The sequence below is a fragment of the Chlamydotis macqueenii genome, chromosome 5 (assembly GCF_036417535.1).
Source record: "Chlamydotis macqueenii isolate bChlMac1 chromosome 5, bChlMac1.mat, whole genome shotgun sequence".
Classification (NCBI taxonomy): domain Eukaryota; kingdom Metazoa; phylum Chordata; class Aves; order Otidiformes; family Otididae; genus Chlamydotis; species Chlamydotis macqueenii.
This window is the reverse complement of record NC_141560.1, coordinates 24851331-24872224: the sequence shown is the minus strand read 5'-3', so window position 1 is coordinate 24872224 and position 20894 is coordinate 24851331. Positions and strand designations below refer to the sequence as shown.

The 20894-nt window shown below is 55.8% G+C and overlaps 2 protein-coding genes across 2 annotated transcripts in view; one reads left to right on the top strand and one right to left on the bottom strand.

The window, feature by feature from the left end:
• Nucleotides 1-20894, top strand: part of GSTZ1 (glutathione S-transferase zeta 1) — a 106949-nt gene that overhangs the window by 84975 nt on the left and 1080 nt on the right. The window lies entirely within an intron of this gene.
• On the bottom strand, nucleotides 1564-18377 carry ISM2 (isthmin 2). Its single transcript, XM_086749498.1, has 6 exons — nucleotides 18240-18377; nucleotides 4755-5015; nucleotides 3901-4270; nucleotides 3148-3288; nucleotides 2553-2630; nucleotides 1564-2081 (listed from the first exon to the last, which is right to left on the bottom strand). The coding sequence occupies exons 1-6, from the start codon at nucleotides 18375-18377 to the stop codon at nucleotides 1564-1566; spliced, it is 1506 nt and encodes a 501-aa protein (XP_086605624.1).

Genomic DNA, 20894 nt, shown 5'->3' with positions numbered 1-20894 from the left:
GCTGAAAAACATGGAGTAGCCAATAGCCTTGGGGTGAAACCTCCAGTCTAGAAATTACTCCATTCTTCTTTACATCTGCTTGACTTGCTCTTTTATTTCCTCTGATGCATAAAATTTGCTAAATAAAAGCTATGGACAGTTTCTGCCAGGTTCAATGACTGAATGTCCAGGGATAAAGGTGCTCAGCCTAGTTTCTCTGCAGGAAACTTGTGAGCTCCAAAATACACTGGGAGAAGCTGCCATGGACCTTTGAAAAGCTGAATAAAATCCAGGCAAGACCAAAGTGCCAATGAGGAGCATCATGATCCATGATCGGTAGACACCAGGTACTGACACTATTAGCATGTGTGTGTCCTCCTCCTTTGGAGCCACAGGTGCAAGCCTGTCCAGGCAGTGAGCCTGAGCAGTGCACGCATGACTTGCTTTCTCTGGGCTGCCTCTCGCTGTGGACCTGGGCAGACACAGCACGGAGCAGAGCCCAAGGCTAGCAGCAGAGCAAAGAGGGGCAACAGTGGGTGCTCCCGGTGGTGCCTGACTCGTTGCCATCCTCATGGAGAATTTGGCTCAGTGCTTTTTGCTCCTCTCCAGCAATGGCGCAAGCAGTGGCCAAGCTGCCTGGCAGGGCTGTGGGTGGGAAACACAGGACTTCCAGCAGGGCCATGTCACACATGCTCCTGAGCACTAAAACCGCTGGGGAGCAGCTGGGGAGCCGAGGTGTGGAGGTGGGCTGGTGGTGGGACTTGCATGGGTGCTGCCACCCCGCTCCCCCAAGCACTGAGGCAGAGGAGCTGAAATGCACACCAGTGGTGTCCCACCAGTGCTGACCTCCTCTGAGGTCCACCCATGTCTGGCTTTGGTACTCAGGGTTCTCTTTTGCAGACAAAACCGTGGTGGCAAGGCAATCTTGCCAAGGGAGCCCAGGCAGCCAGTCTCCTGTCCCACACACCCCCTAGACCTGCAAAACCCTGCTAGGCCTCTCCCTGCTCCTTCCCAACCACGCACGCAAAAACCCAAGGGGACGGGAGGCCTCGCTCTGTACGCATGGCCGGGACAGCCCTGGCCCTCCCCAGGAGGACCCATTCCCATTTTCAGAAGCAGACCAGCATGTGCTGGGGCAGGTGTACAGGCAAGAGCAGGCAGCTCTGCCTGCAGCAGGCCGACTCCTCAGATGCGGCGTGAAGCCAGCAGGAGCCCAGGCCACTTCACCCTGCAGACACAGCTTTCAGGTTGCATTGAGAGATCATGGAGAATAAATGCAGATGAGAGCAGGTCTCCGTTCCCTTTATGCCTCCCATTCCCTGCGGCTCCCCGTGCGCCAGCTCGGGTACCCTGGGGTGCGGGACAGCCCCAGGTGCTATGGCAGGGATTGCACTGCGATAAACTCCAGCATCCTCGGAAATCCAAGGGGGGCTAAGGCACCCCTCCGAGGGGCTGAGATGGATGGTGCATCCTTCCTGCTCTGCTCGGTGCCAGCGAGGAGCCCGTGAGCAGAGCCAGGGCTTCGCCAGGATGGGCTGAGGTGGGAGCTGGCAGTGGCCATGGCTCCTCTGAGTGTGGCTGCAGCTAGTACTCCTTGGCCTCCTGCAGCTGGGAGAGGTACTCCTCCTCGGTGGGGTTTTCAGCACACTGCCGCCCGTTGTTGGGGGGCCGGACGGCGTGGTAGCGGCTCCAGTCGCCCTTGCAGAGGATCCAGGGCAGCATGTCCACCTTGTAGTGCAGCTCCGGGGAGAACTCAGTGCTGATAAGGTTGGGGACGCCAGCCCCCTTGCCGCGTGTGATGAGGCGGGTGTGCTCGTCGTAGCAGCAGTGCTGGGCAGCCAGGGTGGTGCTGTCAAGGGAAAGCATGGAGCGCAGGCAGAAGCGTGCTGTCGGCTTGTAGATGTCCAGGCGCTCCTTGGGGCCACTGGCATCCCGCCATCGGAAGCTCTTGCCCTGCCGCTCATCCCGCAGGTTGACGGCACTGTAGACGGCCTCCAGCGGGTAGGAGCACGGGCAGCTGGGCAGGTCCGTCAGCACCTTGCTCAGGTACTTGGTGAGGAAGTCGCTCTTGCAGTTCAGCCACTTCTCACAGCTGTCCACCTCTGGGGAGGAGGGCACCAAAAGGGTGAGGGCACACGCAGCCCGCATCCCGCTTTACCCAGCTGCTGTTTGCCCACGGCCTCACCAGCACCACCAGCAGAGCCTAGGATTGCCAGGCAGGAGCAGCCAGGCTTCTGGGACAAGCTGGAGCCAGGCTCCATCTCCAAGGCAGTGACAGAGGGAAGGAGTTTCATACTGGGGCAGAGCTGTCCCTCGCAGGGGCTCTGCTCAGGGCACCCAGTCACTATAGGGATGGGTGGGAGAGGTCATGCGGCAGGCTGGCCTCAGCCACTGCCCCATAGAGCAGGACCGTGTTGTACCCGGGCTGTGGGAGGAACTGCGTTTTCCAGCACAGCTGCCAAAGCCTGCAAGTGGCAGTGGTCTGCACACCCTTGGCAGAGCCCTCCCCACCAGCCAGCTACACCCCCCGTGGGGTCTGGCACTAAAGCCCCCAGTGCAAGGCAGAGGCTGACCTGAGTTGAACAGCTCTGTGGTGTTGTCACTTCTGAGAGGCGTCTCCTCTGTGGGGAAGACCATTTCCCCCTCTGCTCCTTGAGAGAGAAAAAAAAAATACAAAGAGCTAGGTTGAATACCAGGAGGAGTGGTGTTTTTTTTCCTCTGTACTGGCACCAGACATCATCCATCTTCCACCCCCTCTCCCACCACTGCTTTGGCGACACAGCCCTGTGCTGGGAAGAAAGGGCCAGCAGCAAGACACGCAGGAGAAACCTGCCCAAGGCTGTGGGTTACACAAATCCCAGTGGATGGCGCCGGCTCTCAATATGCCTTAGGGGAGGATTTCAAGCTCCATGTGAGAGAGGTGCAAGGAGTCGCACACTGAGCTGGACGCCAGCTCTGCCACCCTTGGGCACTATGTAACTGCCTGGGGAGCCATGAAGCCCCCATCAGAGCTTCTTTGTGGAAAAAAAACGCCTGTGATTGTTACCTCGGTTCACATTAAACACAACTAGTTCTTGAAGCATGAGCAATGCTCACCCTGCAGTGGGGGGGAACTAGCCCACATCAGGGTCAGATATTGCCCAAGCACTGGTATGGCTGAGGGCTCACCAGGGCAGCGTGGCAGGTCACACGTCCTTGACTCTGTTGCTGTGCAGGCATAGCCACAGGACCGGGTCCTCTTCTGGTTGCCACTGCCACAGGTGATGCTGCAAGGGGACCACGGGCTCCACTCCTCCTCATCTTCATAGTCTGTTCATGGCAGAGGAGAGGCAGAGAGTGGTGGACCTCAGCAAAGCCTCAGCAGGAGGGGAGCCAGCAGCCACCCAGGACCTCCCTCAGCTCTGCTCTGACCCTGGGATGCCAAGGACCAACCCTGTCCTTGCGGGCAACCCCAGGGAAGCAGCCCCTGAGCAAAGGCTCTTATTCTCACAGCTCTGCTCATGGTTGTACTGACTCAAACAGGCACCACTGCCCACAACCTGTGCCCAGGTCTGTGGCAAAGGCTTCTGGCACTGGTGTCACTGGAGGGACCTGAGTCAATAGCAGCAGCACTTGCCATTAAACATTTAGACCGTATTTCTCATTCGAGCATGCCTTTGGTAGAGTCCACACTCCAGTCTGATTTGCAAGGACAATTCCTGCTGGGATGCTGGCGCGTCTGACCGCTGGCAGCCCCAGCTGGGCGCTGGCCTTGCTCCTCAGCATGCTTGCTTAGTTTTTAAGTGGGAGCTGAGTACCAGCGTGCTGTGATCTCTGGTGCAGGGCTGCTCCCCTTGCATCAAGACAGGGCTGTGGGTCAGGCAGGGCAGGGGAGGGTAGTGCCAGCCTGCAGGGCACCTGTGTGTGCCCAAGAGGACTCACCGTAATTATATTTTTCCTTAAAGATCCAGTTCTTTCGCCCAGGCCATCGTTGGTCCCAGTCACCTCCCACTCCACTGAGCATGGACTCCTCCTCCTCATACTCTGCTGTGTAATCTTCCTCCTCCTCCTCCTCTTCCACCTCCTTGTCCCCTACATCCAAGTTGTCATCCTCTTCCTCCTCCTCCTCCTCCTCTTCCTCCTCCTCCTCCTCCTCTTCCTCAGCGGGGTCAGTGTATTCCCAGAAGAGGGGCCAGAAGAGGTCCTTGTGGGACAGCCACTCAGAGGACGTCAGGGACCAGTCATTGCTTGTCTCCTTCAACAAGTCCATCTCCATCTCAGCCTGAGGATCATCCACCACTTCGATGGTCACCTGGAGGCCAGATATGAGGCAGAGCAGTGAGCCGGGGCACAGCCCTGGACAGACCTACCAGCCCCTGCACTGGTTCCCAGCCTGAGAGGCCAGAGATGCTTTGGGCTACAGGACCATATGATGAGCGCAGGAGGTCTCGCCTCATCTGGTGAGACCGAGCAGGGGCACAGCAGGAGGCGCAGGGGGGCCTCAGGGCCCAAAACACCACTCTTAGAAATTGAGAGGTCATCCCTGTAGGAGAATTTGCTCCTGCTCTACGGAGAGGGGCTGTGCAGGGGCAGGGAAAAGGCCATGAGCAAATTCCTCTGGCAAGGAGCTTGTCTGTGCCAGCTTTTTGCATCTGGTAGTCACCAAGAAGACAAACGACAGCAGTCACACAGACTCCGTTCACGAGATCTTTCCTCTTAGGGAACCAAATGAGGCTGGGGAGCACATGCAGTCCTCACCTACATCTCCCCACAGCCCACCCAGACCTGCTCCCCACCTGGATGTTGGGGTTCTGGGCGCTCAGGTCCACGTTGGCCAGCCCCGGCAAGCTCTTCAGGTCCAGCACGAAGGGCAGGCTCTCCTCCCGGCCAGCACTGCTGGGCTGCGGCATTGCCGGGCTCCTGGCAGCCTGCTGAGCCATCCCCCAGTGCCTGTGCCGCCGTGGGCCAGCCTGCCCGCTCTGCCTCAGCCCTCGTGCCTTGCCCGATGGCGGCAGCTCCTCATTCCCTGCAGAATGGAGGTTGGATGAGGCAGAGACCTGGAGAGGGAAGAGGCGGTGAGGACATCGCCCAAGGGTGGCTGTGCAGGGAGCAAACTGCTGCCCAGCAAAGCGGGGTCTGGTCTCCAGCACCAAACAGTTCCTCCACCCCACCTTACTGCAGCATTAGCACAGGAATTAACATATTAATTAATCAGGTTAATACCCAGTGGCCCCATGCCAGGGCTCAGCCCCATGGCACCTGAACAACCTACAGGTCTACTCAGGCTGGTGCTTCCCATCCCTGCAACAACCATCTCTGCACCCCTCTGCTGTCCCATTGCCCACCTCACCTGGCTTTCTGCTTCTTGCTCTCCCTTTTTGGCCATTGCTTGGTCCTCGGAGATCAGTAACAAAAAGGGCTGCTTCTGCTCAGAGTTACCAGAACTCATGTCTAATAATTTTATCTATTTATACTAAAAGTTTATAACAAGGGCTTTATGACAAGGGGGAAAATCTCACTTAAGTAAATTATTCCATGGTGTTGGTATTAGAATCATAGAATGGTTTGGGTTGGAAGGGACCTTTAAAGGTCATCTAGTCCAACCCCCCTGCAAGGAGCAGGCACATCCCCAACCAGATCAGGTTGCTCAGAGCTCCGTCCAACCTGGCCTTGAATGTTTCCAGGGATGGGGCATCCACCACCTCTCTGGGCAACCTGTTCCAGTGTTCTACCACCCTCATCGTAAAATTTTTTTTCCTAATGTCTAGTCTGAATCTACCTCCTTCTAGTTTAAAACCATTGCTCCTTGTCCTATCACAACAGGCCCTGGTGAAGAGTTTCTCCCTGTCTTTCCTGTAGGCCCCCTTTAGGTACTGGAAGGCCACTCCCTGGAGCCTTCTCCTCTCCAGGCTGAACAACCTCAACTCCCTCAGCCTGTCCTCACAGCAGAGGTGCTCCAGCCCTCTGATTATCTTTGTGGCCTCCTCTGGACTCTCTCCAACTGGTCCATGTCCTTCTTATGTTGGGGGCTCCAGAGCTGGACGCAGTACTCCAGGTGGGGTCTCACGCGACCAGAGTAGAGGGGCAGAATCACCTCCCTCGACCTGCTGGCCACAGGTCAAATGATTCAGGGAAAACGACTTCAAGCAACGTGGGTTTAACTGGGATTTCAGACGCTGCCCAAAGGCTACCACAAGGAGGGAAAGAAACTGCTGGTAGATACAACCCAGCTACCTTGATCTCCCTGGGAAAGGGAAGATGCCCAGCCAAACAGGACAACAAAACGTACTTGCCAGTGCCCGATGGCTCTAACTGCGGCTGTGGCGGCATGTGGGGCCTCGTGGCCAACCCTGCCCTCCGGGAGCAGGCAGGCAGCCTGGCCAGGACGGCAGCCGGGGCGCGGGGAGGCGGCCAGCGAACCCTGCCAAGCGGCCGGGCTCGCACCGATTTCCCACGTTCCTCGTCCTCGCGCTCGGCGCACGCCGGCATAAAAGAGCGCGAGTCAAAGGGCCAACAGGCTCCAGTGCGCCCAAGAAATTGGAGATGGGAACAACTGGCAAAGCCCCCCTGCAGCACGAGCCGCGCCCCCCGCGGGGGCTCCCACAACTCGAGGCTGGGAGCGGGGCCGCCCGAACCCCCCACATCTCCGCCAGCGGCTGCCCATTCTGACTGCCCGCCTGAAGCCCCCCTTTTGTTCCCAAACCCTCACCCTTTGCGCCAGCCCAGCAGAGAGCCGCGGGATTAACGAAGGGAGCAGCGTGCCCCCTCCCCACGGTGGGGGCGGGGGGGGGAGGGACGCGGAGAGGCATTTCTACCTGCAATTAGAGCCAGATGGTTTGGGGAAGGACTCCCCTCCCTTTCATCCTGATCACTGGAGCACTTCAAAGGCAGCTGGAGCCCGGCCAGGCTCTCATGAGCGCACACAGCCAGTCCCCAGCCCTGTGCCCGCACATCAAAGCCCCCACACCGCCCCCCGCCCCGTTCCCGGGGGAGGGAGAGGAGCAGCGGGGACGCTGCTGGTCCCTTGGCTGCTGCCCAGGTCGGGCTGGGCGCGGGGAAGGGCCAGTGACAGATTTCACCAGATGGGCCCGGAGGAGAGAGGGCTGCGGGGAGGAGGGAGCCTGGCCCCCCCTGCCCTGTGGGGCTCAGCCCCTGTCCCTGTGGCACTGCTGGCACCAAACAGACCCCTCTTTCTGCCCCTTCCCCTCCCAGCTCCCTCTGCCCCCATCCAAACCCACAGCGGTTTTGGGAAGCACCCATGGGAAGGATGCTCAGCTCTGCCCCAGCCTGTATCCCGGTGCCTCAGCCCCTTGCCAGGTCTCCTCTTCTGCCCAGGGAGCAAGGAGGGGCTCATGTGGAGCAGAAACAGCAAGGGGGGCCCAGGAGGCAAACCTGGCCCTGTGTGGGTGCCGGCCGCATGACACTGCCCGCTGATGCAGGGTTTGCTGCCAGCTGCACGTGCCCAAAGCAATCCCCGCACAAGGGGCTGCCAGCAGCCCTGCAAAGCTGGCACTCCTGCCTGATCCGCAACAAGCTTATGGGGCTGGGTAAGCTCATTTGACAGGCAACCCGAATTTAACGCACGTGGAAAGCGAGGTCTCCTCTAGCAACAATATCCGAGCTCACTCAAGGACAACAGAGCAAGCGAGCCAGGAACAGACTCCAAGTCTCCAAACTTACACTCAGTGCCTAATTCAAATTTTACGCCCAAACAAGCTCAAGAAATTCAGAGTACTGTTCCCACAGGGAAAATGTAAAACTGCCCCAGGGGAACTGGCTGCGAAAGTGTCACAGGGCAAAGAGAGAGCTCCCTTGGCTCCCAAACCCCAGGGGTATCTGCCCTGGATAGACCACAGTCCTTCAGCCGACGATCACTGCACTGTACCACTCAACCCTTCCCTCCTGCTAACGGCTGCATTGCTCTGAGGCCTCACTGGGTTAAAATCAGAAGATGTCCCTCCCTCATTTCCCTGCCCCAGCCGATCGAGCCATGGATTTTAGCAAGGTCCTATGAGGCCCAGTGCTCCCTCTGGGTCAGAGCACCCATGGCACCACAAACCTGATGGACAGATGTGTCTTCTCCATGTCACCAAGGGGCTGCTGGCAGCTGCCCTGGAGGGTTGCACTCCTGCGTGACACCCACCCTCTCCTCTGCCCTGCCCTGCCGAGGGAACAGCTGGATAAAGCTGTCAAGCCTGGAGCTAAGCTACTGCAGAGCATCAGCTAAGGGAAGAGAAGAGCTGGCCTGTCTAGAGTAAAAAATCCACAGAGAGCAGGAGAAAGGCTGCAAACCATCACAGAGCTGGTTATCAGCAGCTCCCTTCTCCTTCTGCCGCCGGGGAAGGACACTTGCCACCACACCACAGAAGTGGAGAGCACAGTGCCACCACAACCACAGGTACTTGTCCCTCCAGCATGTTCCTCAGCATCCCCGTAGACACTACCAGTTGCCACTGAACCCACCGGCAGTGCTCTTTGTAACTGCATACATTGCTGAGCAGAGCTGCTCCTCATCACTGGGTGAAGCCCAAGCCAACTACACTTGAGGTAACTCCCTAGGGAGGGAAACACTGCTGGAGCCTGTGCATCAGCCTGTGCATGAGGGGCGTGCGGCAAGCGAGACCCCAGCATAGGACAAGCACAGAGGATGCAGCTTCCACCCACACCTATCCCGAGCCAATTAGCGAGTGCATAAACTCATTCAGCTTGAACCAAAGAAACGTGTGCACACGGGAGTCAGATCAGAGGCAACGCTCAGACTGTGCTTTGGGCTTGTTAACACTGCAGTGAAGAAAATGACGTATTTGCTAAAGGCCGGTGTCGCGCTGGGATATAATTATAAGGAATGGTGGGTTTTGTTGCTTAATCATTACTGCTTGTGTTAAGTTTCCTTTGAACAGTTTTACCACGCTGAACTGAAACAAGAACCCACCTGAAGAACTATTGATCTTCTCCTGAATAGAGCTGAGTCTACACATGCATCTTCCTACTCTTTCCCGCAAGGTCTTGACAATATTATTTTGAAATCTGTCCTGCAGTTTGTTGCAGACTTGCCCACCCACTTATGAATTAGCTGAGTACAAAATAAAAATCTGATTTTTTTTTTTTTACCATGAAACTTTTCCTTCCATATTCAGCTAAATGAGCTGCAAAGATCTGAAAAAAAAAAAAAGCAAAAGCTTTAAAAAAAATTATCTTTGGACTGAAACTGAGCAGGAACAACTCCCGTGCAGGGTTTCATTAAAAACCTATGGAAGCAGAAGGATGCTGGTTGGTTGCTTCAGAAGGAAGCCCAGCCTGTCTGGGGGCAGCTCTGGGGCTGTAGTTTGCAGAAAGGCCTCAGGACAGCTTTTGCTGGTGGGAGTGGGAAAAAGGGGAGGTTTTTTTCCAGTGCTAACATGTAACACTGTTAAGTCTCTTTAAAATAAAGGAAGGTGGAACAGCAGGGTAATCAATAGGAACAAATGCAGCGTGCCACACTGCCTCCCTCCCATAGTTCTGATGGTGCTCTCTCCTTAATGACCCCACCACAGACACTGCTCAAAGAAAGGGCTTTTTTCTAGCCCTGCTGGCTGAGCCTTTGGAGGGCTGTAGTTCGTTCCTCCCATCTCATCCTCCAACCCATCCACCGGCACATAACCCATCCGCTGGCAGAGTCTTTCAGCCAGATGGACAATCCACTGGATGCACATCAGGCAAATGACCTCTGCTACCCATCAGCTCATCACCCACTTAACAGATTTCCCAGAACCGTGCCAAAGCACAGCGTGCTTCTAGAGGTGTCAAGAGCTGGGTGGGTACCTAGCAGAAAATGGGGAAGGAGAAGATGCTACGCAGTTCCTGTTACTGTCTGTAAGACATCCTGAGCCACAATCCCAACAATCAGACACACCACCTTTAGACTTATGGGCAGGTGGTTTAGCAGAAGCCATCACTCAGGGTTTTGATGAGTGAGCTCTGGAAGATCTGCCAGAGGTACATTAAGGTGGTAGACATCTCTAGCTGCCTCCCTCTTCTTCTGCCCTGGGTTACACTCCTGCTTGCAAAGGGGCTGTGGCACAGATAAAGAGCAGGACCATGGTCTCCCAAGTGCTCTACTCACTGGTCCACCTCAGGGTCAACTCGCACTTGAGTACTGGTTTTGGGTTGTGTTTTTTTTTTAAAACAAAGCCACAAGCATCTCCCTTTAGGTTTTAGGAGAGTTCTGCAAGTGTTTGTGGAACAGACAAGGCACTTGGTCATCACGCTTGCGTGGGCAGATCCTGTTTATGACAGACCAGCAGGAGCTGGCAGCAAACTGTGAGTTGTGTAGATAATTATTACGCCCTCGTGATTGTAATTTTCACACAGTTATCAAAATACTTTAGATCATATGGAATCATTCTTTTCTAACTAGCTTCATCCCAACTGTCTTGAGTAGGGAGCTGCAGGAGGCAGCATCAAAGGCTTCCTCACGTCTCATTTATTTTCATGTCTATATTTATTTTCATGTCTCACAATTGTGACAACGGTAATCTCAAAACTCTTTCCAAGGTCAGTGCCTTTGTTGCCCCTGAGGCAGAGCCAGCCCTGGAGCAGAAGACACCACAGCACAGAGAAGCAGTAGCACCGCAAGGAGCAAGGACATGGCACAGTTGACTTTGTGCAAGACCAAAACTGGGGCGGTCGGCCAGGCTGCTGTCAGTGCTCCTCACCACGCATCCCCATGGGCACAGCCCAGCCCCTCTCACCACAGCTGGCTCTCCTTTGGGCACGCAGATGAGTAACTTGCCTGAGGCATCCTCAGCCAACTCCACAGGTCACTTGTGACACAAGGAGAACAAGTAGGAGCCTGGTGGCTTCTCACCTCTCACCACACCTGGCTGTTGCCCTCCTCAATGTCACACACAGGTCCTTCTCTACCATAAATATATTCTCCTTCTTTAACACTGTGATAAATGCTATAAAACCTCCACTTTGCAGACAAAGAAAATCGTGTGCCCCACATCTCTCAGGTAGCCTGTGGTAAGACCACGAATAGACACAGGTCTACCATGTCATACTTGGAGAAGGCTTCCAGGAAGGTCCATCACAGCTCAGTTTCTCCTCCCCACCTGCCACCCAGGAGGGACCGCCCTGCCTCCCACGCAGAAGAACCACACAGGCCTTGCAGTGGGGAAACTGGGGAAGCTGGGGCATCTGGTAAGCGCCACTGACATGTCGCAGCACAGCAACCAGTGCTGTCCTTACACCAGAGACTCTTCCCAAGTGCACAGGTCCAAGGGCCCACCCTTGACAGGTGAAGGAGCCCAGCCGGTGGCAAGGCACCCTCACCTGCGGAGAAAGGTACCCCCGAGACCTCTACCGCGGCCTGGCCAGCTGTGAGCTGCTCAGAGACAGCACAGCAGTGGGTAGGGGAGCAGGGCCCCGCAGGGCCTGCGCAGAGAGGTCCCCCAGAGAGGTGAGCAGAGACACATCCGTACCCTCTGGTGCTCTCTGGCAAAAGCTCCTGCTAGGGCACATGTTTTCTGTTAACATAGTTGAGCCGTAATGCACATAAGCTCTTAATGCATCGCACTGAGTTGCTGTTAACTTGTTCCAGCTCTAAACCCCATGTGCTCCAGTAACCATTAACTTGTTCCAGCTAATGATCCACAGTTGTTAGCCTGCGCACCATAACCCTCTGCTCCAGCTGCTGCTTCCTTCCCCGACGCAGCCACGACAAAACTGCAAAAGGAAAAAAACAAACCCAATCAAGTGCAGAAACTGGAGGGACCAGACCAACACCAGCCTCCCCCTGCTCCCCCAGCCTGCTAGAAGAGGTTGCGGTGGGGGACACCCGCTTCCCTTGTCCCACGCAGGGTGCACAAGCTGCTCCCCCCACGCAGGCAGTGGGGCAGGGAAGGCAGCCAACCAAATGGATGCAAATCCATTGGGGATCCCTTCAACAACAGAAAAAACAGGCACCTGAGCTGGGCTGGGGGCATCTCCAAGCCCTGCATGGGAAGGGACCCAGGCAGGGATTCTGCATCTCAGCTTCCCGAAGGGGCAAAGCTGGGGTGGCTCAGCCACCAGCCCCTGCCCCAGGTGCTTGGCTGCAGCTCCCCAGCCCACGGGCGAGCTGGGCTCCCCTCCCCAGCCCAGTGGCAGGATTTAATGACTCCCACACATCAGTGTGGGGTGGAGAAAGGGCCTTGGGGTAGAGAAACCAGGACAGTCCCTCCTACTTCTAAGTGCCTCTCCAAAAAATAATTATTTTTTTTTCCCCCACCAGATAGGAGCCTGAGGCTTGCAGGGCTGCAGAGGCAAGTCCAAAGTCAGAGCAAAGCTAGGGCACATCCAAAACGGGAGCCCCACTTCCCCAGCATCTTAGCTCCCAGCTGACCCCTCCTCTTCTCTTTGGCCAGTCATTTCCCAGCAAGACTCAGCTCTAACTCCAGGACTGGTTTCCCAGTGTGGGCACAGACGTGCAAGAGCCAAGGTGTAATCTCTGAGATGCCCACAGCACCTCTGGGCAGCCCTGCATCTCCTGCGCTGGAGGCACAAGGCGGGCAGCCCTGCAGATACACCTCAGAAGAGAAGAGCTAGATGCTGCCCTAACGGGGATCTTTGATTTTTAAGGAGCAGTCAGCTTAACTATGTCACACAACCGCAGTATCCCCTGAGGGGAAGGGGTAAGGGCGAACAGCAGAGGTGAAGGCATCTGTACAACACCTTGTCTCGCTGAAGGTGCTGCAGGCACGGCACAGCTGGCCTCCCCTGGGATTCTGGTGGCTGCGGCAGCTGAAGGGGAAGGCAGGGGTACAACAGGAGGGAGCATGGAAGTGGTGGGGAAGAAAGGACGTCCCAGGAAGGCAAAGAGGTTCACCTGAAGGGCACTGTAACCATACCATGTACCAGCCTTCTGCTGTGCCCTGCGTGATGGAGGCTCCCTTGGCTGAGGGCACATTCCCAGCCCTGCCTCGTACCCCAAGTCCTGCGTGCTAGATAAGGTCCTGGCAGACTGGGACAACCAACAGCTCCTAACCCAAGATAAACTAATGCCTCACCACCTCTTCCCTGCACGCACGGGTGCTTCCTGGCCATCTGCAGCTGGTTCCTCACCTTGTGCCCATCCAGCAGCACTGAGGACCAGCAGAAGGCAGCAATCTACTGCATTTTGTTCGCTTTGAAGCTGTATCCTTCCCCTGGAGACTAAACCAACCTGCAGCCGAGGAGGTTTGCACTCCCTACCCCTAAAACACTGAGAAGAGGAAAGCAGGAATTAATCCCCAGCACACTCCCTCCATCACCTCGCTGGGCTTGGAGGGACCATGGCTGGAGGCAGTATAAGTCCCCCAGCCCACCTGTCTTTAAGGATAAGGTCTGCAGGAGCCAGACACTTTTGGGAACGCAGAGAGAGGGCTGGGCAATGCCCTGTGGAGCGATTTATGCCTAATCTCTTCCCCTTACATGTGCCTTTTACAGGAACCCCTTTGATTGTGTCAATGGGAACAGCAGACCTGTTTGCCCAGTGAAAAGGGAAGAAGCCCCCTTGTTGGGCAGCTTCCCTACACCCGGCTCTCCTTTGTTTCTGCTCCTGCCTCAGCCCCAGGGCGGGAGGGTTTTCAACTGTGTTGACTAAGATAATTTGGCACTTCTCAAAAGGAAATCTGCTACAAAGGGCGAAGTACCTCCCTGCGCACAAAGAGCCCCTTTCAGAGCGGAAGGATGCTTCAGTGCACGTTTTGTACCCACAAATCCGACCTCCGCCAAGGACAAAGCCAGGGACAAGAACGCTTAATTGCTGAAGAAATGAAAAGGTAAAAAGCACATCCGCAGGCAAAATGACTCTGCTACTGACACAGCCGGCAGTGGCCAGGGGATCTGTGCAGGCAGCCAGCACCCTCCTGGCCACCCCCTCGCACCCCGGCTGAGCCCTCCAGCGGGGCTGCAGCGTGGTGAGGTGCCCCCACGCAGGGCAGACACGGGTGACAACACAGGGCAGGCTCGCAGCAGGGCGAGATGGCTCAGGGGAAAGCGAGATCCTCCTCTCGGCCACACAGGCCTGAGGGAGGCAAGGGGGACCAAGCGCTGGGGGGAGGCACCTGGGAGACTCCGGCAGGAGCCACCCCCGGGCCCCTGCCAGCCCATCACTCCAGCGGTCTCCTCAGGCAGTGCGTGGAGGCTACCTTAGGGCTCCCAAATGACAGGCCTACCCTGATTATGCAGTCTCCTGACAAACTACACTCAAGCCCAGCTGGTATTTCCCTTTCACCCTAGTTACGGCCACGCCACATCACCTTGGAGCTCCTTTACTCTCTGCTTGCTGGTAACTCCAGCCAGGCATCACCTCACTGCCACACATTTAATTCTTAAATCTCTCCTCTGCACTCAGACTCCCTATGCACAGGGCAGGTGGATTTAAATCAAGACTGTCAACAACGATTTTTAATTGGCAAGCAAAACATCCTGCTGCAGACCCTCAGTCTTAAACACAGTTTCCCATCGCTGCTCTCGGGGCCTGATGTAACCAGTAAATAATACGCACTGTTGTTATTCCTTTCCGTATTTCTCAGGGGCCTGGAGCCAGGTGCCGTACAAACCCACTGATTTGCAGCCAACTACAGCCCTTATGCTAACGCTTGGCATTTCTTTTGTTGCCCTCCGTTATCTCTTATCACAGATGCCAGATTTGCTTTGCTCAGGCCAGGGCAACTCCAAGGCAAGCTCCAGCCGGGACTGTCACCCTGCCCCTGTCCCAGCCCCCCAGTAACACCCCCAGGTGCCGTGGGGAGCTTGCTGCCATCACCCTTGGCCCCCTCTCTCAGGGTGATTCCTTCTGGTGAAGGAGCACCCACCAAGCCCACCGGAGCTGGGCTGGGCAGCTTGGACCCTCCACAAAAGACTGCTGGTTTGCTCTGCCGCACCCTGACACTGCCGGGATGCTCACTACCAACACCCCCATCACCATCACTGCTGGTACTATTATTTCTACACACAGTTATTGAAGTGGTCGTGTCGGTTCACACAGATCTAATCCCTTCCAACGTACACATTTCTAGCGTGTTAGAACATTCGCTATTTTCTGTTTACTGGAAGAGCACCGGAACTGATTGGTATCAGTCGGAAAGAATCCAAACATCTATCAACAATGCTCAAAGCCAATATTTTGAAATCCAGTGAGTTTATCAAAACATATTTTGCATTTAAACCCCCTGACTTCATAAATAAACAATGCATTAAGCAATGTGATTGAGCTGTCCCTTGTCTCCACAAAGGACACAAACTCTTCCAAGTATTCAGTTACCCGAATTTGAAGAGTTGCTGGCACAGGTCAGTGCTTGGACCTGTCACATTTCTGCCCACGTCAGTGTGATGCATCCAGCCTGCAAAAGAGCTTCTGAAAACCCTGCTGTACACCTGCCTGCTGCTTCGGAGCCCACTCACCTTCCCAAACATTGCCAGAAAGCCTCTGAATGAGCAGGTATCTTATTTTCTTAGATTCAAGTCACAGTTTGGAAAGAAAGTATTCTGCCTTTTCAACTTCCAGTCAAATAGACTGAAGAAATAGAAAATGTTCTCACTACATCTGTTGCTTACGCTGGGCTCAGTGTAACTCAGGCAAAGCTTTTCTGCAGAGTAACACAGCTGAGAAAATGTAAACGCAAGTGCTTGTTCTTTCGGTAATGGCTGGAACTAGGGGATCCTGACTGAGGAACAGGACTTTGGGACATACCAATAAGGCTATTGCCCAAAGATAAAGCATGTGTTCCCTCCATCCTTCCTGCAAAAGAAAGACTTTCTAACTAAAAAATATACTGAAAACCTTAATGATTTTAATTTTTCTACATTAGCTTATTATAGAAGTGCATCTCTGAGGCTCAGAACAGATTATAAAAATTCCCATTCAATTATAAACCGAGGAAAAATGTTGGCTTCAAATATAGCTGTTAAATTAAAATAAGTCCAAGTTATAGAATTGTTTAAGGGTTTTGGTTGTGTATCTGTTCTGCTCCTTCATTTCTATTTTTCTCATCCCGGCCCCCTTCGTTCTACCCACATCTGTAGGGCATTACCCATAGTGTAACCAATACTCGAGCTGTGGCTGCCCTGCTGCCATAGAGACAGGACCTATCAGCGCTGCAACAGGAACCATCTGTGCGTATGACCCAAAATCACTCTGGATTTTTTTTTTTTAACCACCATACTGCTGTGCTTGTGCTCTCTGCTTTAGTTCAAACAGCCGGGCATGACTACTCCAAGTTCTCCCCTGCATGCACCAGAAACAGAGGATTTCCTCCCAAAACGCGGCTAGAAGATACACGCCAATACCCACCGCCTTCTCCCTGCCGTGCGAGCTGTGCAGCCAGTACCCCGAGGGACGCGGGGTGTGCACGGCAGCACCAACAGACCTCCAGAGGAATCCATTCTTCATCTTCCTCCTCGCTCCGAACCTCCACCCTCAAACCTTTGCCTATAAACTTCTCCGATGTTTGTATTTCTGCGAGAAGCACAGGTCCCAGGGACAGAGGCTGCGCTGTGTAAGTGCCGTATGTGATCTTTGGCTGGCCGCACAACGCTCTCCATTCACAGCCATTCACAGACTGGGACTGACAGGAGCTTGCCCCGCTTCCTGATGTATTTTAGACGTCAGATAAAAAGGAGCCCGAGATTGGGCTGCAGGGTCCTGTGGTGGGGACCTGCACAGCTTCCTAGCATGCAGTTCATCCCTATCCTATGCCCCCTGCCACAGGGCTGCAATACTTTCCTGGATTTCAAGCACAACTCCCTACTCGCTCTGCAGCCAGAGCCCGACCACACTCTGTCTAGCATTTGTCTGTCGAGCGAACCGGCATCTAAGTCTATGCTTGAAGTTTCACAACCAAAGTACAGCACCAGCACGGTATTACCAGTGCTACAGCAGGTAACATCCCCAGCATTTGTGTGCATTTGCTCGGTCCATGCTCCAGTCAAAACCATTACCAGGCTGGTGGTACCGGCTGGATGCAGCCTGTGCCCTCTCTTGCCCATTGGCCAGGCTTTCCGTGCAGCAAATTCCTTCTTCACACTTGTTCCTTGGATGTCACGCTGGAATGGAGTTTAGTGCATCCGACATGAGCTGCCGGCATGACTCCTCTGCAGATCAGCGCCGTGTTTTGTCAGTGACTGGCACGAAGGTGTATTCCTATCACTCAGCACCTCTGCCAGTCTGATGCTGCAGATCAAACCTGCTGCTTCCCATGCGGCTGTGTACGGCCAGCAAGGGCTGAGCTGCTCTCGCCCTGCCCTGCTCCACCTCCTCCTATCACCACTTTTCCCACTTATTCCTTTCACCCACTTTTAGCAGTAGCATTCTCCAAAAGGGTATTTTGCTGCTGCCTGAACGACTTTTTCACCAGAGAACAGTTTTAAGGTGGAAACAGCTTGTTTTAACGGTTCAGTTGTCTGTCTGTCTTCTTCAAACCCTTCTCCCTGCCCTCCTGGTAGTTTGTTTCTTCCTCATTCCCTTCCTGTCATTCCCATCAGGTTCCATCAGCTGGTTCCCAGTCTGACCAGTCCCTCCCTGCCTGATGAAGTTTCCCCTTCCACGATCCATGCTCTGAAGCCGGCACTGGCCAGGATTTGGCTATCAGAGGAGTGAGAGGCACAGCCCCACGACGCCCTCATCCTCCCCCAGCCTGTGGGCACTCCCGAGGCCGAATGCCCGGAGGATGCTGGACGGGGTGCAGGCCACCGGGATGAGAACGGAGCGTGACCATTCTGGAATCTGCCCCAGGGTCGTCCCAACGGGAAGGAGAGCTTGGGGCTGAAATCCCTCACGGTCTTATTTTCATAGTAGCAGAGTTTCGGAGTTCATGGCAAGCCACCAGCCTTGCTCATTTTACTGCAGGTCGGGTCGCGGCCAGACTCCACTCTCCTACGAGGGCTGCTGCCCTCTGGAAGCAACGGATCTTCCCGGGCACCGGGTGACGGCACTCGGCCCCGATCTCAAAGCACCTCAGCCAGCCCCTTTCCTGCAGCCTCTGTGAGATGCAAAGACCTGAGCCGAAAGACCCGAAAACCCGGAGGCCGGGAAGGGGCTCTGCCCCTCAGTGAGTGGAGAAACAGCCCAGAAGAGGGGAGGTACGAAACCCCGCTTCCCCCTCTCCGCGCTGCTGCGTTTCCACGCGGGGCTGCGGGCGGCCTGGCCGCGGGGACACGTGTTGGATGCTGCCGCCTCCGGCGACGCACAGCCGCCCCCCGAGGAGCCCCCCCCGCCCCCCTCAGCCGTCCCGGGCCGGGGAGAGGCTCCCTCATCCTCCCACAAAAGGCTGCCTTACCTCCGCCAGCTTGGAGCTTCGCTCCTTCGGGCCGGTGCTGCGCGGTTTCCTGACGGGCAGCCCTCGGACGGCAGCCAGGAAAGTTGTCAGAAAGACGAAGCCGAGGATGAGCACGACCTTCCCTCGCATCACGGGCATCTCTTCCCCCCTCCTTCCCTCCCTCCCGCCCCACCTCGCACGCCCGGGGCAGGCAGCCCGCCCGCAACGCTACAAAACCCGTCCTTCCTCGAGAAAGCGAGAGGAGCAGGGACTTTTTTTTTTTTTTAAAAAAAAAAGAGAATACTGTATGAAATGCGGCAGGCGGGAAGCGCGGGCCGGGGCCGGGCCGCTCCGCTCCCTCTGATCTCTCTTGCAGTTTGCCGAGCACGTTCCGGTGCCGCTGCTCCCCCGAGCCCGCCCGCCGGTGCCACTGATGCTGAAGGATAACTCTGAAAAGCTTCACAAGTGTGTGCGGGGCGGGGGGGTGGGTGGGAGAGGACTTGGCCTCCCCACCCCCCTTCCTAATCCTGTCGGCAATCTGATTTCTTTTCCTTCTCTTCTCCTCCCCCCGCCGAATCACTCCCCGGTGCTGCCGCGGCTCTTCAGGCAACGCCGGGCACCGGAGGGCGGGCGCTCCCCCGCCGGGGAGCGGCTCCTTCTGGCATGGAGCGCGGTCAGGCCCCTCCCGGGCGAGCGGCGCGGCAGCCGGCCCCGGCCCCGCTCGGGGGCTGCCGGCGCTGCCAGGCCTCCCCCCCTACCCCTCCGGGGTGCCGCCGGCCGCTCCTCCCCTCCCGGCAGCTGCATGGCCCGGGCGGCCGCGACCCCTTTCTCCCCGGCGGTGCCCCTCCGGCGGGCCTGGCCCGGCCCGCGGCTCTTTGTTGCGCTCCCGGGTGGCGGCCTCGCCTCGGCGGCGCCGGCCTTGCACAAGCCCGCCGGCACCGGGCGCTTCCCTCCGGCCGGAGCCCCCGCCGCAGCGCCCTCCCGGGGAGGCGGGGCGGGGCGGCCGGGGGCTCCGGAGGGTCCGGCCCGGCCCGGCCGCATGAGGTGGGGAGGACAGAGGAGCCTCCGGCGGAAGGGCGGGAGTCGGGCCGCGGCCGGGGGGGCTCAGCCGCATCGGGGGTTCAAAGCCTCCCGCCTCACTCCCGCGTTCGTGCGCGGAGCCGGACCCCGCTTGCAAAGGCCGCCCCCCTCCCCTCAGCCCGGCGGGGGACGCGGGCTGGGACCACCCCACCCCTGGGCCAGCCCGGCGAGGCAGAAACGGGACTCTGTGCTCCCCGGTGAAAGCTCCGGCTGTTCCCGAGCGGCGGGAGGGAGTTTCCATCATCCAGTCTTTATGCTTTGATCAGCTCTCTCCTGCACCGGCAGCACCTTTTCCAGCCCCCAAAGCCTGACAGAAACACGGTGTGGCCGTTTACTTGGGGCCTAGGGAGCATCTTTTCCAGGATCTCCACATTCATCAGCCTGTGAAGGCAATTACTGGGGAGAGATACTGAAAGGAGGTTTTGCAGCCCCCTGAATGCTGGCACAAACCCCAGAAAGGGACATCTAGCAAGGAAAAACAGAGTCCAACATTCCTACAGTAGCCTTAGCACACCCTGCAAATCATGCGGGCACATTTGTGCACCCGCAGTTGCAAACAGGACCTGATTCTCCTCTTCAAATACTGACATCTGGTTTATGCAAACTTATGGCTCAGATGAACAGAAGGAAATGTTTAAAACAAGCCCTGGACTGCAAGACAGACGTGAGATCAAGAATCCCATGTGAGATGGATCAAGAAGCCCTTTCAAACATCTCAGTAGCAGCATGGCAGCTGACGGCAGCCCGACACTCACCGCACTGGTGGGAATCCCCTCAAACAGCACCCAAGGCAGCACCCTGACTTTCGAGCAGAGCCAGCTTCTCGTGGCTAGCACAGAGCTACGGCAGGCACGCGCTGCACATCAGGAACAGCCACAACCTCTGCAGGCCTGTCTCTCCACAACAGAAGCAGCTTCTCCAGACTGCACAGCCGGGCTGTTGCTGTACAACGGACCCGAGACTGATAAGAAACAGCTAAGCATCCAACTCACATGCAAGGTTTCCTGGCTCTGGAGTCCAAGGCCAGAAGGGCACACGGATCTACCTGAGCTCTCCCACAGGCTATGGTTTTACCCAGCCATTCCAGCATGAAACGTATGTGTTGGGTTTGGTTTTCTTTTGGGGGGGGGGTGGTGGTAGAAGGAAGGGGAAGAATTTAGTCCCACTAACAGGGCAAAAGCATCACTGGTATTAAGAAAAAAAAAAATCACTATAGTATTTTTTTAAAGTCTTTATTATGCAGAACATAGAATATATTTGAATGGATTTTTTTCCCAAGCAGTTTTTTCTCCAGTGTTTTTTTTTTAAACATGCATTGTTACCTTTTTGAAGCCAATGTACCATCCATTTCTTTTCTCTGCCCACAGAGCATCCAACTTCATGTTAATCCCGAGTGTAAAAAAAATTAGACATCTGGCATAAAATAGTTTTGGGGGAGCTCATTTAAAAATTTTATCTAAAATGTCTTATCTACAAAAAAATCCAATATATATGTACATTATAGCAACAGAGGCATAAGAATACAGTGCAATTTAAGACGAAGTGCTGTGACTTGGTAATTCTGCCCAGGGCTTGTGGAAATGTGGGCCACCATTG

What these genes read in the sequence shown, in the direction of transcription:
- ISM2 (XM_086749498.1), bottom strand. Translation starts at nt 18,377, where the DNA reads ATGCCCGTGATGCGAGGGAAGGTCGTGCTCATCCTCGGCTTCGTCTTT. An exon ending in GAAGCTCCAAGCTGGCGGAG is followed by an intron (nt 5,016 to 18,239) that starts GTAAGGCAGCCT and finishes TTCCCTCTCCAG; the next exon opens with GTCTCTGCCTCATCCAACCT. An exon ending in TGACCTGCCACGCTGCCCTG is followed by an intron (nt 2,631 to 3,147) that starts GTGAGCCCTCAG and finishes TTCTCTCTCAAG; the next exon opens with GAGCAGAGGGGGAAATGGTC.